At 43.6% G+C, this 20,477-nt stretch overlaps 1 protein-coding gene across 1 annotated transcript in view; it reads right to left on the reverse strand.

The window, feature by feature from the left end:
* The window catches only part of SLC44A1 (solute carrier family 44 member 1), a 134,474-nt gene that overhangs the window by 16,327 nt on the left and 97,670 nt on the right, over nucleotides 1–20,477 (reverse strand). The window contains exons 9-13 of the mRNA XM_073542684.1: nucleotides 10,183–10,369; nucleotides 7,957–8,122; nucleotides 7,645–7,801; nucleotides 5,295–5,378; nucleotides 4,129–4,266 (exon numbers count right to left, since the gene is read on the reverse strand). Coding sequence (XP_073398785.1) covers nucleotides 4,129–4,266; nucleotides 5,295–5,378; nucleotides 7,645–7,801; nucleotides 7,957–8,122; nucleotides 10,183–10,369 — 732 coding nt within the window. The remainder of the gene's footprint in view (nucleotides 1–4,128; nucleotides 4,267–5,294; nucleotides 5,379–7,644; nucleotides 7,802–7,956; nucleotides 8,123–10,182; nucleotides 10,370–20,477) is intronic.

Below are 20,477 nucleotides of genomic sequence, written 5' to 3' on the forward strand. Positions count from 1 at the left end.
TGACAGCTCACCAGCGATCACATAGCGACTTACTAGCGATCCTGACACCTTGATATTGGTGTCGGGATCGCTGGTGAGTCGCTTAGTGTGATGGGGCCTTAATGACACTGCAATAAAGATTACATTGATATGTTTGGTGAAGAAATCCACTTTTTGGTTCTTCTTTAATCACCATTTGAAATTTTCTGTCAAATAGATTTTGGTGCACAGGGGATGGACTGTACACTCACTGGGTCTTCTCACTGTCTGTAATCTCCTGGACTCTCCGCCTACCTCTGGTCTGTGAATGACCTGCCTCCTCTGTGTGAAATCTCAGCAGTGACCTGTCATTCACAGACTGGAGGCAGGAGGAGGCGCCGAGGAATCATAGACCGGTAGAAGACCCCAGTGCACAGTCCGGCCCCTGTGCTCCAAAATCCAATCCGAAAACTTCAAATAATGATTAAAGCAGCACAAATCAGATTTCGTCAATCTAATCTGTATTACAGAAAATAAAAAGTACAGCAGTCATCTCATTCTCATTACAAGCAATAATTCTTGTATATAACGCATTCATGTCAGCTTATGACACACTTTTTCCTGAAAACTTTGGGAGGAAAATTGGGGTGTGTGTTATAGTCCGAATGTAGCTGGCTCGCTGCTGCAGGAAGCCGGCGGCGGTGTCCAGCAAAATGGTGTCGCACGCGTAAATCGAGATCTTGGCTCATCTTTGAGATCCCAATCTGGGCATGTGCACCCAACGGCTCCATTTTGCTGGAGACCGCTGGAAGTTAATTCAGCATCCACCACTCCAGCGCCATTTTGCTGGAGAACGCCAGGATATGAAACGTCGCACATGACAAGGGCAGCGCTAGTGCAAAATTTAAAAGAAGCGGCTCATACAAATCGTGATGATGACAGGTTCTGTCATCACGATTTGTATGAGCCTCCTTTTTTAAATTCCACTGCAGGGCCAGATGTCAATGTGGCTCTGCAGATGTTGCAAAACTACAACTCCCATCATGCTTGGATAGGCTGGGATGATGGGAGCTATAATTTGGCAACAGCTGCAAAGCCACACAGGTTGTGCAGAACTACTGTCCCCAAGAGTGTTGCACAACCTGAGGCCCTCCAGTAGCAGATATCCCCCATAACAGTGTCAGCAGGCATGTTATTAAATATTTTACCACTTTTTTTTTGCTTCAAAACCTGTGTGTGTGTGTCTTATGGACCGGTACGACTTAATAGTCTGAAAAATACTTTAGAGGCTATGTTGGCATTTTGTACCCCATATGCAATGTTATTACAATCATTTTGTAGAAAATGATTCACCACAAGTATAATTCATGGACATAAAAAAGATGAGTAATAGAAAGGGTAGAATCACATCAGTCGCATAAAAACCAACTGTGGTCATCTTTTATGTCTACATTTAATGTGTGACTGATACACACAGGCCTGGTGCCATGGGAGTCTCCAGTATCCTATACTAAAAGTCACATTAAATGGTATATACCAAATTTGGCCACAATGCAGTGTAAAATTATTTAAAGGGGTTGTCCACCTTTTGGATCAATTTATTCTACTTAAATACATGTATTTGGGGCTAAATATTAAAATTTTGCACCATTTGTATTCTTTACCCTTGTTACAACAGTCTATTTATTGAAAGCTGCCGAATAACAAATGAAGAATCCATCAATGAGCTCTCTCTGTCTGAAAGGGAGTTTGTTAACGCTTAGGTTCCTTCTTCTTGAGCACTTTGCAGCTTATTTATGACCACAGACCTCATTACAGTTGAATTTGTATGGAAACAGAGTCTGTAAAAGTCAAACGGTGCAAAATTTGTAATTAAACCCAATTGCAAAAATTATTTTTAGCCCCTAAAATATGCACTTAAATATATTAAAAATTGTCCACAAAGGTGGAAAACCACTCTAAAAGTGTTGTACACTAATTGGACAACCACTTCTCAATTTCATCTATCTAATATATAAAGCTCAAAGTGTGTATGTATGTATGTATGTATGTATGTATGTATGTATGTGTGTGTGTGTGTGTGTGTGTATGTGTGTGTATGTGTGCATGTCTGGGATTGGCATCCGCAACGTCGCAGAAACAGCCACAAAATTTGGCACAGTCACACGTCTGGACCCCGAGAGCGTCCTAAGCTATGTTGTGAGGCGAAATTTTAACACCGCGCGTTCCAATTCACCAAACAATATTGCCCCTATCTACATAATGGGGAAAAAGTGTGTGCGCGTCAAGCCCCGCCCCTCATTATGATGTCACAATGGTTGGCTATGGGATGGAGGATGTGTGATGGGTATATGGGCACTGGACTATGGGATGGAGGCTATGTATGATGGGTATATGGGCACGGGATTATGGGATGGCGGATATGTATGATGGGTATATGGGCACGGGACTATGGGATGGAGGATATGTATGATGGGTATATGGGCATGGGACTATGGGATGGAGGATGTGTGATGGGTATATGGGCACGGGACTATGGGATGGCGAATATGTATGATGGGTATATGGGCACGGGACAATGGGATGGAGGCTATGTATGATGGGTATATGGGCACGGGATTATGGGATGGCGGATATGTATGATGGGTATATGGGCACGGGACTATGGGATGGAGGATATGTATGATGGGTATATGGGCATGGGACTATGGGATGGAGGATGTGTGATGGGTATATGGGCACGGGACTATGGGATGGCGAATATGTATGATGGGTATATGGGCACGGGACAATGGGATGGAGGATATGTATGACGGGTATATGGGCACGGGACTATGGGATGGAGGATGTGTGATGGGTATATGGGCACGGGACTATGGGATGGAGTGTATGATGGGTATATGAGCATGGGACTATGGGATGGCGGATATGTATGATGGGTATATGGGCACGGGACTATGGGATGGAGGATGTGTGATGGGTATATGGGCACGGGACTATGGGATGGAGGATATGTATGACGAGTATATGGGCATGGGACTATGGGATGGAGGATATGTATGAATGGTATATGGGCACGGGACTATGGGATGGAGGATATGTATGATGGGTATATGGGCATTGGACTATGAGATGAAGGATGTGTGATGGGTATATGGGCACTCGACTATGGGACGGAGAATATGTATGATGCGTATATGGGCATGGGACTATGGGATGGAGGATGCGTGATGGGTATATGGGCACTCGACTATGGGATGGAGGATATGTATGATGGGTATATGGGCACGGGCCTATGGGATCGTGGATATGTATGATGGGTATATGGGCACTCGACTATGGGATGGAGGATATGTATGATGGGTATATGGGCATTGGACTAAGATGAAGGATGTGTGATGGGTATATGGGCACTCGACTATGGGATGGCGAATATGTATGATGGGTATTTGGGCATGGGACGGAGAATATGTATGATGGGTATATGGGCATGGGACTATGGGATGGAGGATGCGTGATGGGTATATGGGCACTCGACTATGGGATGGAGGATATGTATGATGGGTATATGGGCACTCGACTATGGGATGGAGGCTAATTATAATTTGTTATAAGTAACCACAGTTACTGTGCCCGGGCAGCGCCGGGCTCTTCAGCTAGTATAAAATAAAAACACTGTGCACTCACCTTCAGTGCCAGTTCCGTTCCTCCAACGTTGGCGCCTGGTCTCCTGGGGCTCGTTTTAGGTTATGTTTCCCTTGTGAGACTTGCACCCAATCAGCAGCTGCTTCATTCTCACTTCCTTTGGACATAACTGATAACCGGTGGAAGTCAGAGAGCAGCAGATCTCACTTCCATCTGGGTATCAGTTTTGTCCAAAGAGAACGAAGGGGCTGCTGATTGCTTGCAGGGCTCCTAATGTGAGCCAAGGCATCAGTGTATAGGCTGTTTTTATTTTATATGAAGACTACTGCAATTGAGAAGTGGTAGCCTGAGTAGTGGACAAACCCTTTAAATGTTCAATGTTTGACGTAATGTCTTCAATTTTGCATCTTTTTTAATATATGTAATACTATGCAGTAGTTTACACACGTACCCATCTACATATAGACAAAACATGGATTTCAGAAGAAAAACGTCATCTAGTTTCTAAGGCTGCTGTGCAGTTACCTTCCCAAGGAAGAGCACAAAATCTCCCACTGTGTTGATGGTAGCAACTCTCAGAGCATTTTCCACAAGGATAACAAGGGCGTCTTTTGCAGATGTGCAGAAATTTGTGCTGTTGATCGCGGTGGCTGTATATGCATTCTAAAGGAAGAGGATATTTCATACATATGTTCATCATGCACAAAGAGTGATATAACATGGGAAGCGTATCGAGAAATTAATTGCACCATGTATGGCAGAATAGTGAATATATGGCAGGATTTTATCATTTTCACTATATCGAAGTCTGCTTAATGTCTTGTCCAGACTGTTTTGTCATGTCTATGGTCTTGTAAAGAAGCGGATTATTCTGGGCAGATATGGCCAGACTCCATCATCAAAGAAAAATGCCTTAAAAGGTGTCTCTCATGTAGAGGAGCCCTGTCCACATCCCTCATTAAGGAAAACAGATGTCCTGGCCAGATGTCCCCCATTCAAAATGCCCCACTATTAGCCAGAAAAAAACAAACAGATTAAACATTACTTTAGAGTGTTCCTCCGGACAATCGAAAAATTAGCTTTATGTTCGTCTACATTTTGTCATAGTTAATCTTCCACCTGGTTGTTGGCCAGATCTCAAGCTGAAGTTTTTCTGCGCTTTTGTTCTAAAGCAGACTTGTGCAAACTGTAGCCAAATAGCTGGAAAGAGTGGCATATGAACCATGATGCATGGACCACCCGCGGGTCTCTTCACTCAAATTCAACAACCTCATAGGCATTTATGAGGCTGCCGTGTTTGGGTCAGAAGCCCCGCAGTCATGCATCACAGGCCGTTCTCTGAAACATAGATGTGTGAAAACCTCCTTAGACAGTGGAAGTATTTTCTAAAAGGATCCCAAAAATTAAGTGGGAGTGTGAAGCTTTGTAGGGTTGAAATACGGGACGGCAGTGACTCAATCAAAAGCATCTTGGGTTCCATTATTTTTGTATGTGCACAACATGCAACATTATGTTGCAGATTTTCGCAGCTGATTTCAAATGGCAAAAATCTGTGCTCCAAATCAGCATCAAAATCTGCACGCTTTACATTCTGATTTTGACAAAGTCAGTCTGTTGTTAATCTGCCCTGTGTGAACATACGCTTTTTGTGAATACTAAAAGTACAGTATGTGAACAAATATGGCTCTCACCTGATTTAAATATGTTAGGCACTTTTCTAGACACCAGAGGCAGCAGATACAGGATTTCAACATACAGCGGGCACATGCATTCTCCTGGAACATGAGCAAGATATATACAGTCACTTACATACAGCTCTATGGTGAGATCTGCATTTGTAGTTTTCATGCACTGTGGTACAGTATGTAATACATTGCTGACAAAGACATCTATATCAGATGCCCTAATTCACCATTTTTAATAAATAGAGAAAACAAAAAGCAGCATTACATCAATGCAAGAAACTCTAGTGTCACCTATCGGAAGTAGCAATCCTAAAAGTCACTATTGACCCTTTATGGAGCCTTGCCACATGACTTAGGATAAAAAAAACAACCCTAAGTTATATATAGGTCAAGGCTCATTGAAGGGTCGATATTGACTTTTATGGTTACTAGGTCCAATAGGTGGCACTAGAGTTTTAGTCCTCTTCCTCTCCCTCTTGTATGGCTTATAAGCCTCATCACACTGGCATGCCACTCTCCACAAGGAGAAAAAGTTACCCCTTAGATCCCAACAATGGAAGAGATTTCAAGTTAAATGTGTTCAAAATATGGCAGAAAATGAGCTAAAAATTTATTTCATGCATATATTTATGATGTATTTTAGATACTTTTTATGGCATGTCCAAATAGGAGAAGAGGCGAGGTTTAACCAGCAAGAAAATGCACCAAAATGGCAACACACATTTCTGACACAAAGCCAAATAATAGCTCATGTGAAGTTAGACCATAGGGTCTTCAAATGAGACAGATTAGCAAACATCACAAACCACTGACAAATATACCACATTTTAAGAATGTTTAACCTAAGTTTGCTCTGCAAAACTTAAGCCCCCGTCACGCACAGTGATCTCGCTAGCGCGGTCGCTGCTGAGTCACAGGTTTTGAGACGCAACAGCGATGCCTTGGACTTTTTTTTGATCGTTGGTCTCCCGCTGGCCAGCACGAATCGCTGCAAGTGGCAGGTGGGAGAGCAGCGATCTCCCAGCTCGTATCCAAGGTAAATAGCGGGTTTCTAAGCGCCGTGCGGCGCTTAGAAACCCTCTGTGTACCTTAGATACAGCGCGCTGGTAACCAAGGTAAACAGCGGGTTTCTAAGTGCCGCGCGGCGCTTAGAAACCCAATGTTTACCTTGGTTACCAGCTCCCTGCACCAGCGTGCTGGTATCTAAGGTACACAGCGATGTGCGCGCTTGTCGTCGCTGTCCTGATCGCTGGTGAAGCTGCCTGTTTGGCAGCTCACCAGCGATCATGTAGCGACACACCAGCGATCCTGACAAGTTCATATCGTTGTCGGGATCGCTGCTGAGTCGCTATTTGTGACGGGGGCCCTTAGACAGTTTAGATAAATCTGCCCCAGCGTGGTAATGGAACAGTAACTAGATAGTACAGTTTTGACAAATTAATGTATCACCTTCTGTTAAAGTGCCAGCTGACTGTCTCTTTGATTCTTGACAAGCCATCCATTAAGCCACCTAAGTGTTAATGAAAGGGAAGCTATCCCATTTCAGATAATATTCGGCTCCAGCTACAGTCTGTTAAATTAGCCCCATCCCCAGGGCCCCCTGCAAGTCTCCGCCGCTGCTCTGGAGGTCTGATACAGGTTGTGGAGCTTACATCAAATCAACAGCTTGGCATTAAATCAGTGAACTCAGTGTCTACCCTGGCAGAGACGAAGAGTTCAACAACTGCCTGCCATGCTGTCGATGTACTGTATCAAGATCTATTTTTTTTTCCCCCGTGTGGAAAAAAAAACAAAAAAAAACACAACAACAACAATGAGCATTTCTCAAGCAGTTTTTAAATTACTCTATGGAGTTATATAGAAGCTGAAACTTTACAATTTCTAAGAAAGTGGTAACTAAAAAAAGAAAAGCGCTAGTGCTGTATGTCGACATGACATCCTACAGTGAATTCGCTCATACTGTAGCCAAAAGTCTACAACTTCTCTGTCAACTATTCAAGTTGTATAGAAAAAATAATTATTTTACAAAAATTTCTCATTTTATAGAGCATTTGTCACCAGTCACAGCAATTTATTAGAAATCAGATGCCCTGGTCAGGTTTGTAGGAGACAAACTTGCACATTAAAATATGATCCTGGAACTGGACAGCTTCGCAAGCATAAAGAAAAAGCTGTGATTGCTTGCGTAGATCTCTCTTGCATCCTGGGCCGTGCAATTAGCAATTTATGGCATTTTTTATACTTTTAGATCTTTGGGCAATGGTTTTTTGCTTTTTTTTTTACAGAGAAGATGGCAAACAGGAACAGCAGCGCCGATGAAATCCACGTGCACACAGACATCACCTCTTCCATTTACCTTCCCCTTGAGCTGGCTATGAATGTACATGAGGATCATTCGTGGGACTTTCACAAGAGTGATAATAAAGGCTCCCTTTGCCACTGTCCCAAGGTGGTATCGAATCAGTCGATTTAATGAAGCCAGAATAGGCATAAAAGGGAGGTCTTTCTTGTTTCTGCAGATAGAATACAAGTATAGAGATGTGAGAGATGCCAAGGACAGAGATACACCGTCAGAGACACTGACTCCACAAGTATGCTGAGGGTGAGGTCGGGTCTACTCTAATTTACCAAGTTTCACAGAAGGAGAAAGTCTATAATACCACATTACCTGGTGAAATAATAGGTGACTACAGCTCCCGCAATGGTCATCTGCTGGCAGGCTAAAATAAATTCACTGATCCATATCAACCCAACTAAATGATACCACCACATGTACTGTAATGGACCAGTAATCTTGAATTCAACAAATCCTTGCTCATTCGTGGAAGGATCACCTGAAAGGAGAAGTTAGATTAAGTGGTTATATCATAAATAATAATAATTGTATTTATATAACACGTTCTGCAGAAGTCAGAGGATACATGTACAATGTTCACACGTTGCTTTTTTTGCTAATTTTTTCTGCAGCCAAAACTGGATTTCTTGGCAGTAAAAAAAAGATGCAGCCAAAATCCAGGTTTTGATTCCCGTTTTGCTTTTTGCTGTTTTTCAGGCTCCTAAAGATCAGCTTTGCTCCCACCATACAAGCATGAGCAATGCTTTTTATTTTACTCATTTATATAGCGCCATTAATTCCACAGCGCTTTACAGACATTACTGGCACTGTCCCCGATGGGGCTCACAATATAAGTTCCCCATCAGTCTTTGGAGTGTGGAAGCAAACCAGAGAATCCGTAGGAAACCCACGCAAACACGGGGAGAACATACAATCCTTGCAGATGTTGTCCTTGGTGGGATTTGAACCCAGTACCCCAGAGAAGCAAGACTGCAGTGCTATCCACTGAGCCACCGTGCTGCATGATGTTAGGCCACCAATGCAAGACGTATGTGAAACCATAAAACAATTTTTTGAAGTAAGGGCAATTTCCTCAAATTATTTCGGGGGAAAAGTTTTTTTATGTCTTAAAAATATTGACTATTTTGTACTAAAAAACTGGATTATTGTACTCCTGAAATAAGGCTACATGAGTTTATGAAAAAATACTCAATTGCAAATGTAAAACCAGTGGGAGACATTGAATTGGTAGGATATTGTTTACTTAACACATTGGTTGGGCATTTAAGGCCCTTTTACATTTAGCGATGCACCAGCAATCCGATCCGGTCAGGATCGCTGGTGCATCGCTAAATGATCGCTAGTGAGCTGTCACACAGGCAGACCTCACAGCGATGCAGCAGCGACGCAGCGCACGATACTCACCTTTCACACACAGCGATCCTGGCGTCCTCCCGCTCGCCTCCACGCGTCGCTCGTCTCACACAGCAGGAAGCTGACGACGAGAAATGGAGCCGCGCGATCAGCGATGGACAGCGGGGGAGCAAGTCGGAGGTAAGTATCACACATAGCGATATCGCTAGAACGTCACAAAATCAGTGACGTTTTAGCGATATCGCTTAGTGTAAAACCCCCTTTAGTTAATAGGGCATTGTTTACATTAACACACTAATAATTTAAACTGTACTAATACTAACATCTATACTCATGTGAGGATATTAAGAAATTATGGTAAAATGTAAACTTGGGGTTGGGGTGGGAAATCACAAAAATAAATTGGATTCACATACTGCTGTACCTTAGTTTTTTTTTGTTTTTTTTAACAGAAATGCTGCAAATACTGATAGCAGCATTTTTTCCCTTAGGGTCCCGTCACAAAATAGTGGGTATCCAGGAGCCGCGGCTCCTGGATACCCGACGTTTACATTAGAAACCAGCGTCCAGCGCCGCTGGTCCTAATCGCTGGGGCTGTCTATGTGACAGCTCACCAGCGATCAGCCTAACAATGTCCCAGCGATCCCATCCATGTCGGATGGTTGGTGGGATCGCTGGGACATCGTTATGTGTTTACTTATTGCTTTCTATAGGTGAATATATCTGGACTCAGATCAAGGAGCAATTTGGTATAGGAATCAGCGCGACAGACTTCTTTATCTACACATTTAGTTGTTTCTATCTTCACAGTTTCCTTTTTTCATTCCTACGCACATCTATTAGTATCTGGGGCGCTAGTGTATTTATTCACTCTTTTATTACTTCTTGAAGACTGTTTCCTATGAGGAGGGATGACATCCTTAAGTGAGAGCACCTCAAGGCTTTCAAGTGCCAATTAAAATCTGTTGATTAGAATAAAAATTGTGGCATGCTCCATCAGATGCCATATTGCAAAGCTATATCACCAAGAAGCCCTGCTTGTGGAGGACAATAGTTTTATAATACAGCAAGATACCAAGTGCCTATCTATGCCTCCATTTAAGCTCTGCCATGTGTGTGAAGTTTAACAAAAGATAAACTCATTTTGCATTGTCATATACAGTGTAGCTTCACATGAGCCATTACCTGCAGTTCCCAGAAAAAGCAGGACCATGACCCAGTAGACCCAAAAGAGAAGAAGAGCAAAGAAAGTCCAGAATGGCTGGAAGACCAACAGTGGTAGATGGATGAAAACCTTCCCAGCCACATTAAACAAGGCAATGGTTAGGCCGACTCGTTTCCTCATAATCAGCATGATGAGCAACAGGATCACCTGCAATAGCAGAAAAGAAAAAACTAAGTTCAGTCATAATGGAAAACCAAGTGCTGGAAATGATTGGGAAAATTAAAGATGATTTATTCATGAAAAACTGTAAATTAATCAAAAAACTCCACCTAACAGGTTATTTAAAGGGAACCTGTCTCCTGTTTTGGCCACTATATAATGCGGCCACCGCCTTTCAGGGCTTATCTACAGCATTCAGCCTCCCATCTTCTTCTAGTGTTTGGCCATCTTCTTGCGACACTGTCCTCCTGCGCAGGCGTGCTTATCTGCCCTGCAGTGAGCAGGCGCTGAGCCTCTCTGACCTTACCCGACGCCTGGGCACTGCAGTACTTTGCTCTACCCTCAACAGGGCAGAGAAGAACACCTGCGCAGGAGCGCGATGCCAGGGAGCCATAAAGCAAGCAGGAGGGCGGCATCACAAGAAGATGGGAGGCGCCGGACATGCGACACCCATCGGACCAGACCGCATCGGACCGCCCCGCCCCCCCTCCCCCTGGGTGAGTATAATAAATCTTTTTTTTCTTCACTTGCAGTTCGGATCGGGGGGGGGGGGGGGGGGGGGGGGGGGCGCTTATCTACAGCATTATAGAATGCTGTAGATAAGCCCTGAAAGGCAGTGGCTGCATGTTATAACAGCTGACAAGTTCGCTTTAAGCATCCAACACAAAAAAAATGGTTATCTGAGCAGAATACATTCACATAATTGCTCCAAAATAAAGACTAAGAGAAAAGTGTGCACAACCTCTTTAGAGACTTTGTATCATATATAGTTAGGTCCATATATATTTGGACAGAGACAACATTTTTCTAATTTTGGTTCTAGACATAACCACAATGAATTTTAAACAAAACAATTCAGATGCAGTTGAAATTCAGACTTTCACCTTTCATTTGAGGGTATCCACATTAAAATTGGATGAAGGGTTTAGGAGTTTCAGATCCTTAACATGTGCCACCCTGTCTTTAAAGGGACCAAAAGTAATTGGACAGATTAAATAATTGTAAATAAAATGTTCATTTCTAGTACTTGGTTGAAAACCCTTTGTTGGCAATGACTGCCTGAAGTCTTGAACTCATGGACATTACCAGACGCTGTGTTTCCTCCTTTTTGATGTTCTGCCAGGACTTCACTGCGGTGGTTTTCAGTTGCTGTTTGCTTGTGGGCCTTTCTGTCTGAAGTTTAGTCTTTAACAAGTGAAATGCATGCTCAATTGGGTTGAGATCAGGTGACTGACTTGGCCATTCAAGAATATTCCGCTTCTTTGCTTTAATAAACTCCTGGGTTGCTTTGGCTTTATGTTTTGGGTCATTGTCCATCTGTAGTATGAAACGACGACCAATCAGTTTGGCTGCATTTGGCTGGACCTTATTTTCCTAAGGGTAACAGGAGAAATTGGACCCCAAAAGTTGTTTTCCAATTTGTCCTGAGTAGGCTGATACCCTATATGTGGGGGTAAAACACTGTTTGGGTGCACGGCAGAGCTTGGAAGGGAAGGAGCACCATTTGACTTTGTCAACGCAGAATTGGCTGGAATTGAGATCTGACGCCATGTTGCATTTGGAGAGCACCTGATGTGCCCAAACAGTGGAAACCCCCCAATTCTAACGCCAACCCTAACCCCAGCCCTAACCCTAATGGGAAAATGGAAATAAATACATTTTCTTTTAATTTTATCATTTTTCCCTAACTAAAGGGGTGATAACGGGGGGTTTGAGTTACTATTTATGGTAGTTTTTATGTTTGGCAGCTGTCATACGCTAAAAGACGCTTTTTATTGTAAAAATAGTTTTTGCATCACCACATATTGAGAGCTATAATTTTTACATATTTTGACCCACCGAGTCATGTGAGGTCTTATTTCTTGCGGGACGAGTTGACGTTTTTATTGGCACCATTTTCGGGCACGTGACATTTTTTGATCGCTTTTTATTCCGATTTTTGGGACGCAGAATGAACAAAAAACAGCATTTCATGAATTTCTTTTGGGGGGTGCGTTTACACCGTTCCGCCTGCGGTAAAATTGATAAAGCGGTTTTATTCTTCGGGTCAGTGCGGTTACAGCGATACCTCATTTAGGTCGTTTTTTTATGTTTTGGCGGTTTTATGCAATAAAAACTATTTTATATAAAAAATAATTATTTTTGCATCGCTTATTTTTTCGCTTATGACGCTGTATGGCGGCTCGTTTTTTGCGGGACAAGATGACGTTTTCAGCGGTACCATGGATATTTATATGCGTCTTTTTGATCGCGCGTTATTGCACTTTTTGTTCGGCGGTATGATAATAAATCATTATTTTTTGCTTCGTTTTTTATTTTTTAAGGGATTCGCTAAAGGGGTTAACTAATGGACAGTTTTATAGGGCAGGTCGTTACAGACGCGGCGATACCAAATATGTGTACTTCTATTGTTTTTTTTCTTCTTTTATTTCCAAAAAATGAATTTATTGGGGAACATTTTTTTTTTCTAATTTATTTAGCGATTTTTTTAAAATTATTTACACTTTTTTTTTTTTTAACTTTATTAGGTTGTCCCAGGGAGTACATCACTGTCCTGTGACAGATCGCTGATCTGTCACATCACAGATCACTGTGACAGATCAGCGATCTGTCACAGGAATAGACGCAGACACTGAGGAAGTCAGCTCCCTACAGGCCCCCGTCGCCATCTTGGATCCGGGGGCCTGTAGGGAAAGAGACCCCCGCAGCAGCGCTGCACATTGCGCTGCTGTGGGGGGCTCAGGGAAGCACGGAGGGAGCTCCCTCCCTGCCGATGCTTCCCTTTAACCCCCCGGTACACCGCGATCGTGTTTGATCGCGGTGTGCAAGGGGTTAACATGTCGGGGTCGGTCCGTGACCGCCCCTGACACATTGTGCCGGGTGTCAGCTGTGATAATTAGCTGACACCCGGCCGCGATCAGCGGCGCTCACCACGTGGGCGCCGCTGATCGCTATGACGTACTATCCCGTCCCTGGGAATTAAGTCCCAGGGCACATGGACGGGATAGTACGTCACATGGGATTAAGGGGTTAAAATTCATTGTGGTAATGTCTAGAACCAAAATTAGAAAAATGTTGTCTCTGTCCAAATATATATGGACATAACTCACTGGCGTAGCGTGGGGGGGGCGGTCCGCCCCAGGCGGCATGTGTGTGGGGGCGGCGCGGCAGCAGCAATTCCACCCTGCAGTGCAGTGCAGCGGCGGGCAGGGAGCGATGCGATCACGGCAGCTCCGCTGCCTGCAAGAGTGAATAGCAGGAGCGGAGCGGCAAGGGTCCGTCCTGCTTCCTGCCCGGAGGCCGCGCTTCCTGTTTCACACAGAGGAGCGCCGCTGAATGACGTCATCATTCAGCGGCCGCTGCTGTGTGAGGGAGGAAGCGCGGGCGATGCTGCGGACAGGTGAGAGGAGAGAGGTGGTGTCTTGTGTGTATGTATGTATGTATGTCTGTGTGTGTGTGTCTGTGTGTATGATGGAGCAGGCAATGATGGGAGTGATGGTCTAGAAGGCAATGATGGGGTGATGGAGCAGACAATGATGGGGTGATGGAGCAGGCAATGATGGGGGTGATGGAGCAGGCAATGATGGGGTGATGGAGCAGGCAATGATGGGGTGATGGAGCAGGCAATGATGGGGTGATGGAGCAGGCAATGATGGGGTGATGGAGCAGGCAATGATGGGGTGATGGAGCAGGCAATGATGGGGTGATGGAGCAGGCAATGATGGGGTGATGGAGCAGGCAATGATGGGGGTGATGGAGCAGGCAGTGATGGGGTGATGGAGCAGGCAATGAGGGGAGTGATGGGGGTGATGGAGCAGGCAGTGATGGGGTGATGGAGCAGGCAATTATGGGGTGATGAAGCAGGCAATGAGGGGAGTGATAGGGGTGATGGAGCAGGCAATGATGGGGGTGATGGAGCAGGCAATGATGGGGTGATGGAGCAGGCAATGAAGGGAGTGATGGGGGTGATGGAGCAGGCAGTGATGGGGTGATGGAGAAGGCAGTGATAGGGTGATGGAGCAGGCAATGATGGGGGTGATGGAGCAGGCAATGATGGGAGTGATGGGGTGATGGAGCAGGCAATGATGGGAGTGATGGGGAGAAGGCACAGTGATGGGGTGATGGAGAAGGCAGTGATGGGGAGAAGACAATGATGGGGTGATGGTCGAGAGGGCAATGATGGGGTGGTGGGTGAGAATGCAATGATAGTGGTGGTGGAAAGGGCAATAAATGGGGGTGGTGGTGGAGGAGGAAATGATGGAGGTGGTGGAATGGGCAATAATGGGAGTGGTGGGGGAGAAAGCAAAGATAGTGGTGGAGAAGAAAATGATGGAGGTGGGGGAGAGGACAATAATGGGATGCGAGGGGAGGAGGACAATGAGGGGTGTGGGGGATTGGGATGGGAGGAAGGGGGACTTATAATGGCCTTAGGAACACGGGGAGGTGGAGGAAGACATTATCGTTTATTATGTCTAACACAGTCCCTTAGTATATAGTGTACTCACTAATTCTGTATAACACCATCCTTAGTTACATAGTTTCCTCTTTTATTATGTATAACACCGCCCCTTATTACCTACCATCCTCTCTAGTTATATATGGTGCCATCCCTTATTATATAGCTTCCTCTGCTGTTATGTATAGTGCTGTCTCTTACATAGTGTATTTTTGTTATTTTTGTTATTCACAGCGCCCTCTTTTATTGCATGGTCCCCTCTCTTGTTAGATATAAAATGACTGCTGATCGAGGAGCCGGTGACCAGACGACCAGTCCATCAGCTCCTCCATTAGAAAGGAAGCTTTCCCATGCTCCATCAGCCATCATTGCATTATACAGCTAACAAGACAGGACGGTATGTAATAAAAAACAGGGCTCTATATAATCCAATATGTAAGGGACGGAACTGTACATAACAAGAGAAGGCACTGTGTATGGGACAGCAATATACATAATAAAGGAGACTATGTAATATATACCTGTATATGTGTGTGTGGCTATATAATATCAATAATCTATCTATCTATCTATATATATATATATATACACACACACGTAGCTTTGACGCCATAAAAGGAGGGGGGCCCGGACACATTTCTTGCACAGGGACCCCAAGCTGTCAGTGTCCGCCCCCTGTCCGCCAAAATAATTTGTACTTTGTTTTTTTTTCTGTCACATTATTAAAAATTATTATTAAAAAAAGCCATTAGGTCTTCATCCAGCATCATCAAGCTAATACATACATATATATAGAGAACTGCAAGAAGTTGAAAGTCTAGAAATTTAGAAATAATAGCAGAGTTAGTAGCAGACTAAAAATTAGATCTTTGAGTGTAGTGTGGGCTCTTCGGATGCTTCCGAATTATCAACGACCAAAGGGGCGGCAAATTTTTCGACCGCCCCGGGCGCCACAAACAGTTGCTACGCCACTGACATAACTGTAGTGTAGTCAGACTTAAAGGGAATGTGTCAGAAAGTTTTTGCTATGTAATGAGGACAGCATTAGGTAAGGGTTAAAACACTGAACTCAACTATGTGTCACATGTCTGCCTGTGTGGTGTTTAGTTAGACTGAAGGATTAATCACCTGGCGATTACCATTGCTGTGACTAGCTGGCACAAGTTTCCTAGTCCGACTCCACCTCCTTTGACATAGGCAGTTCACTGTCTATAGAGTATGTACACAGAGAGCCTGATGTGGGCGGGGATAGCTCTCTCAGCTCTGCTGCAATGTTAAGGCTATGTACTCACGTATGCAGAAAATTCCTGACTAAAAACCGGACTCCTTCCCAGGAAATGCACGTTTTTTTCCGGAGCATCCCCAGTCTCACAGAATATAGTTAGAAATGCGGATTTTTCCACGAAATTAATGAGCATGCTGCGTTTTTTACCGCGACACGTTTTTTTCACGGAAAAAACGCATTAATATGTACTAAAAGTGCAGAATTCATTAAAATGAATGGGATGCTTCTTGAAAGCGTTTTTGCCGGAAAAAACGAGAAAAAAACGCTTACGTGTGCACACACTCTAAATCTAAAAACTTTGAGTCAGAACGGCTGTACCCAGTAAACTTAAAGATCTATACCCGGTGTTCGGCGCTTACAGCAAGTGAGCAATTCTGCTACATACAGGTGCTCTGATCATCACCTGTATGTAGCAGAGCTTATCGGATTAAGGCAGCTACTAGTCTCACATGGAGACTATTGAAGCATGCGAAAAGTAAAAAAAAAGTTTTTAGGCTACTTTCACACTTGCTTTGTTTTGCAGTGCGTTTTTCCTGCAAAAAAACGCATGGAAAAAACGCATACAAATGCTGCGTTTTTTTCAAGCATTTTTATGAGCATGCATGAAAAAAACGCAGCGTTTTTATGCGTTTTTAGTGCGTTTTTACCACGTTTGCGTTTTTTTTCCAACTTTAGTTGGCCCCTCACACTAACCCAAACCATGACTTTACTAACCCTAACCCTTAACCAAACCATACCCTAACCCTTAACCAAACCATACTAACCCTTAACCAAACCCTACTAACCCTGAACCCTAACCCTTAACCAAACCATACTAACCCTAACCCAAACCCTAACCCCCTTAACTAACCCTAACTCTAACCCAAACCCCAATTTCCATTGTCTAACCAATGGTCAACAAAAAAACGCATGCGCAAAAAAACGCACACATGAGCATGCCAATGCGCACATATGCGCACCCATAGACTTATAATGGGTGTCTTGCTGTAAAAAAACGCATTGCGCGCGCATGCGTTTTTTTGAGGCAAGTCGGACGCCCAAAAAATGCAACAGGATGCATTTTGTGCGCCCGAGCGCACACCACAAAAAAACGCATACAAACGCATGTGTATGCGCACATAAGCGCATCCCATGCAAAATATAGGGAAAAAAAGCGCATGCGTTTTTTAGCGCTAAAATACAGCGCAAAAAAACGCAAGTGTGAAACCAGCCTTAAAAACATTAAAAAAACATAAAAGTTCAAATCACTGGCCTTTCGCACCATTCAAAATAAAACAATAAAAAAACACACATATTTCGTATTGACGCGTTCAGAATTGCCCGATCTATCAATATAAAAAAAAGAATTAACCCGTTTGCTAAACAGCGAGAAAAAAAAAGTCAAAAGACCAGAATTACATTTTTTTGGTCGCCGCACCATTGCATTAAAATGCAATAACGGGCGATCAAAAGATCGCATCTGTACCAAAATGGTATCATTAAAAACAGCAGATTGGCGTGCAAAAAATAACCCCACACCCAACCCGAGATCATGAAAAATTAAGACGCTATGGGTATCGGAAAATGGCACAATTTTTTTTAACAAACTTTGGAATTTTTTTTCACCACTTCGATAAAAAGAACCTCAATCAATCAATCAAATTTATTATCGCCAAGTACATATTACATATATACAAGGAATTCTTTGTGGCAAAGAGGCAACATAATATATAACAACAGATACAACAAGTAACATCTAACAAGACAGATACAGTATATAGTCTACACATGACGATTTAATTGTTGAACAGAGAGTGGATAGAAGCTGTTCATATGGCGGTTGGTACTGCATTTGGGGACTCTGAAGCGAGTAGTTGGAATGAGGAGTGTCCCGGGTGAGAGGGATCGGATGAAATTTTCAATGCGTGGGATTGAATACTCTTATCATAAAGATCCTGGATTTTAAGCAGGGGGGAGCCTATAATTCTCTCTGCTGTTCTGAAAGTCCTTTGTAAGCGGAGTTTGTCATGCGCAGTGGCTCCCCCATACCAGACTATCAGAGAGGAACAAATCACAGATCTGATGACAGCATTAAAGAATAAGATCAGCAGATTCTTAGACAAACCATATCTTTTCAGCTGACGCAGGAAGAACATCCTCTGTTGTGCTTTTCTTATAACAGCATCCACGTTTTTCCCCCATTTAAGATCATGAGAGATGATAACACCAAGGAATTTGGTCTCTGTGACCCTAAGAACCACTTCGTCATGGATGTAGATTGGAAGTATCTCATGTTGATCTTTCCTAAAATCCACAACCATCTCACCTAGATATGTTTGGTGTCTATGAACTTGTAATGACCTGGACAATCATAATGTCAAGTCGGTTTTAGCACTTCGTGAACATAAAAAACTAACAAACTGTGGATTGCATTTTTTTTGCAATTTCACCGCACTTGAATTTTTTTCCCCCGTTTTCCAGTACACGATATGTTAAAACCAATGGTGTCGTTCAAAAGTACAACTCCCCCCGCAAAAAACAAGCCCTGACATGGCCATATTGACCTTAAAATAAAAAAGTTATGGCTCTGAGAAAAAGGGAAGCAAAAACACAAAAACGAAAATACCTCCGGGGGTTCATTGAAATAATGACAAACTCCTTCAATGAATTCAAATTAAACCAAACCAGCTATACTCATTTCAACGCCCATCCCACTAAAGCCAATGTCTCCTGTAAAAGAATTAAAATAACCATTTTCCTCACCTGTCCGCTGAGAAGATAATCCATTTGTCCCAAAATGCGACTAACCCTGCTACATCTAGATGGCAGGCTGCAGTATTGCATGATGCGACTATACAGCCTACCATCCAGCAGAGACACTGAGCTGTGCATGCTTGCTCTGCTTATTCACGCCATTGGAAGACACTGATGCTGCACTATCACATACAGCTCAGCGTCTCTGCTGGATGCCAGGCTGAACGCTCGCATCATGACAATGTTCATCAGGACATCTAGATGTAGCAGAGCTAGACTCGTCAAGGGACAAATTAATTATCTTCTCGTCAGACAGGTGAGGAATATGGTTTATTATTTCTTGTCTTTTACAGGTAACATGGGCATCAATGGATTATCTGCTCGTCGGACGAGTATAAGTTTGCTTTGTAATTTTTCTTTTTTTTTTCAAAATAAATGGGCAAAAGAGTTTATTGCAAATAAATATTTTATTCAGGCTAATTCAGGCTTTTTTTTTCACAATTTGACTATGGGGTTAGTAATGGGGGCTTCTTACAGACACCTCTCTAAGGCCGGGATTACACATGCGAGAAACTCTGAGGAGTCTCGCATCTTAATACCGGGCACTGCCGCCGGCACTAGGGAGCAGAGCGTTCAGCTGCGTGTATTGCTATGTGGTCGCATGCTCTGCTCCTGAGTGCTGGCGGCAGTCCCGAGTTTCTCGCATGTGTGATCCCTGCCTAATACTAACTCCTGCGATTGATGTCAGCTGACAATGGAAAGCTGACATCAATCCCACCCCTATTAGCCCACTTGGGCAAGTGGGAAGAGCAAGGCAAAGCACCAGATTTGGTGCATCTTATGCCTGGAAGGGGGGACAGTATCCCTGTCCCCTTCCCAAGCTATTAATAATAACCCATAGCTGTCTGTTTAGCCTTTGCTGGTTTGAATTTAGAGGGGGACTCGATGTTATTTTTATTCTGGGGTCCCCCATTAACTAACCAGTAAAGACTAAGCAAACCGCTGTGAGCAGTTATTAATAGCCTTGGAACCTTTTGGGACACTGTCACTTTTCCCAGATTTGTAACATCAGCCCCCAGCTATGGGCTTTTTCTCTGCTGGTTATCAAAACTAGGCGGGCGCCCACGTTTTTTTTTTAAAAATTCATTCTTTATTTTACACGCAATGTACACAGCGAGTGCTGAATACAACAATCATTGTAGCCTGGTCGCATTGATCACAGCCGCCTGGAAACAGCGCTTTTCCCAGGCGCCGGTACATGTCACACAGGCACAAAGATGGCACACGGATGCCAAGCAGACAGCAAACGGATGGTACACGTCACATACGTACATACGGATGGGCACACAGACACGGACCACTGTTCTAACCAGTACTGTTTTTTCCAGTACAGGAATAACCAGGACGTGTGAAGTAGGCCTTATACTGCACATGCACAGAGGTTACTTGTCATTCTTTTCATGTTTGGATAACATTTTCAAAGTATCTAGGTTCTCTCTGTGCTTGCAACTGATATCAGCAGGGAGGAAATAAAAGGCTTCAGTCATTCAAGTATCCTCCTACTATGCCCTATACTGAAATGAAGTCTGCAGCCTGCAAGTGAATGATGATTATCTACCGCA

This window comes from Dendrobates tinctorius, unplaced genomic scaffold (genome assembly GCF_039654945.1).
Source record: "Dendrobates tinctorius isolate UK_male_01 unplaced genomic scaffold, ASM3965494v1 ptg000128l, whole genome shotgun sequence".
In the NCBI taxonomy this organism is placed as follows: Eukaryota; Metazoa; Chordata; class Amphibia; order Anura; family Dendrobatidae; genus Dendrobates; species Dendrobates tinctorius.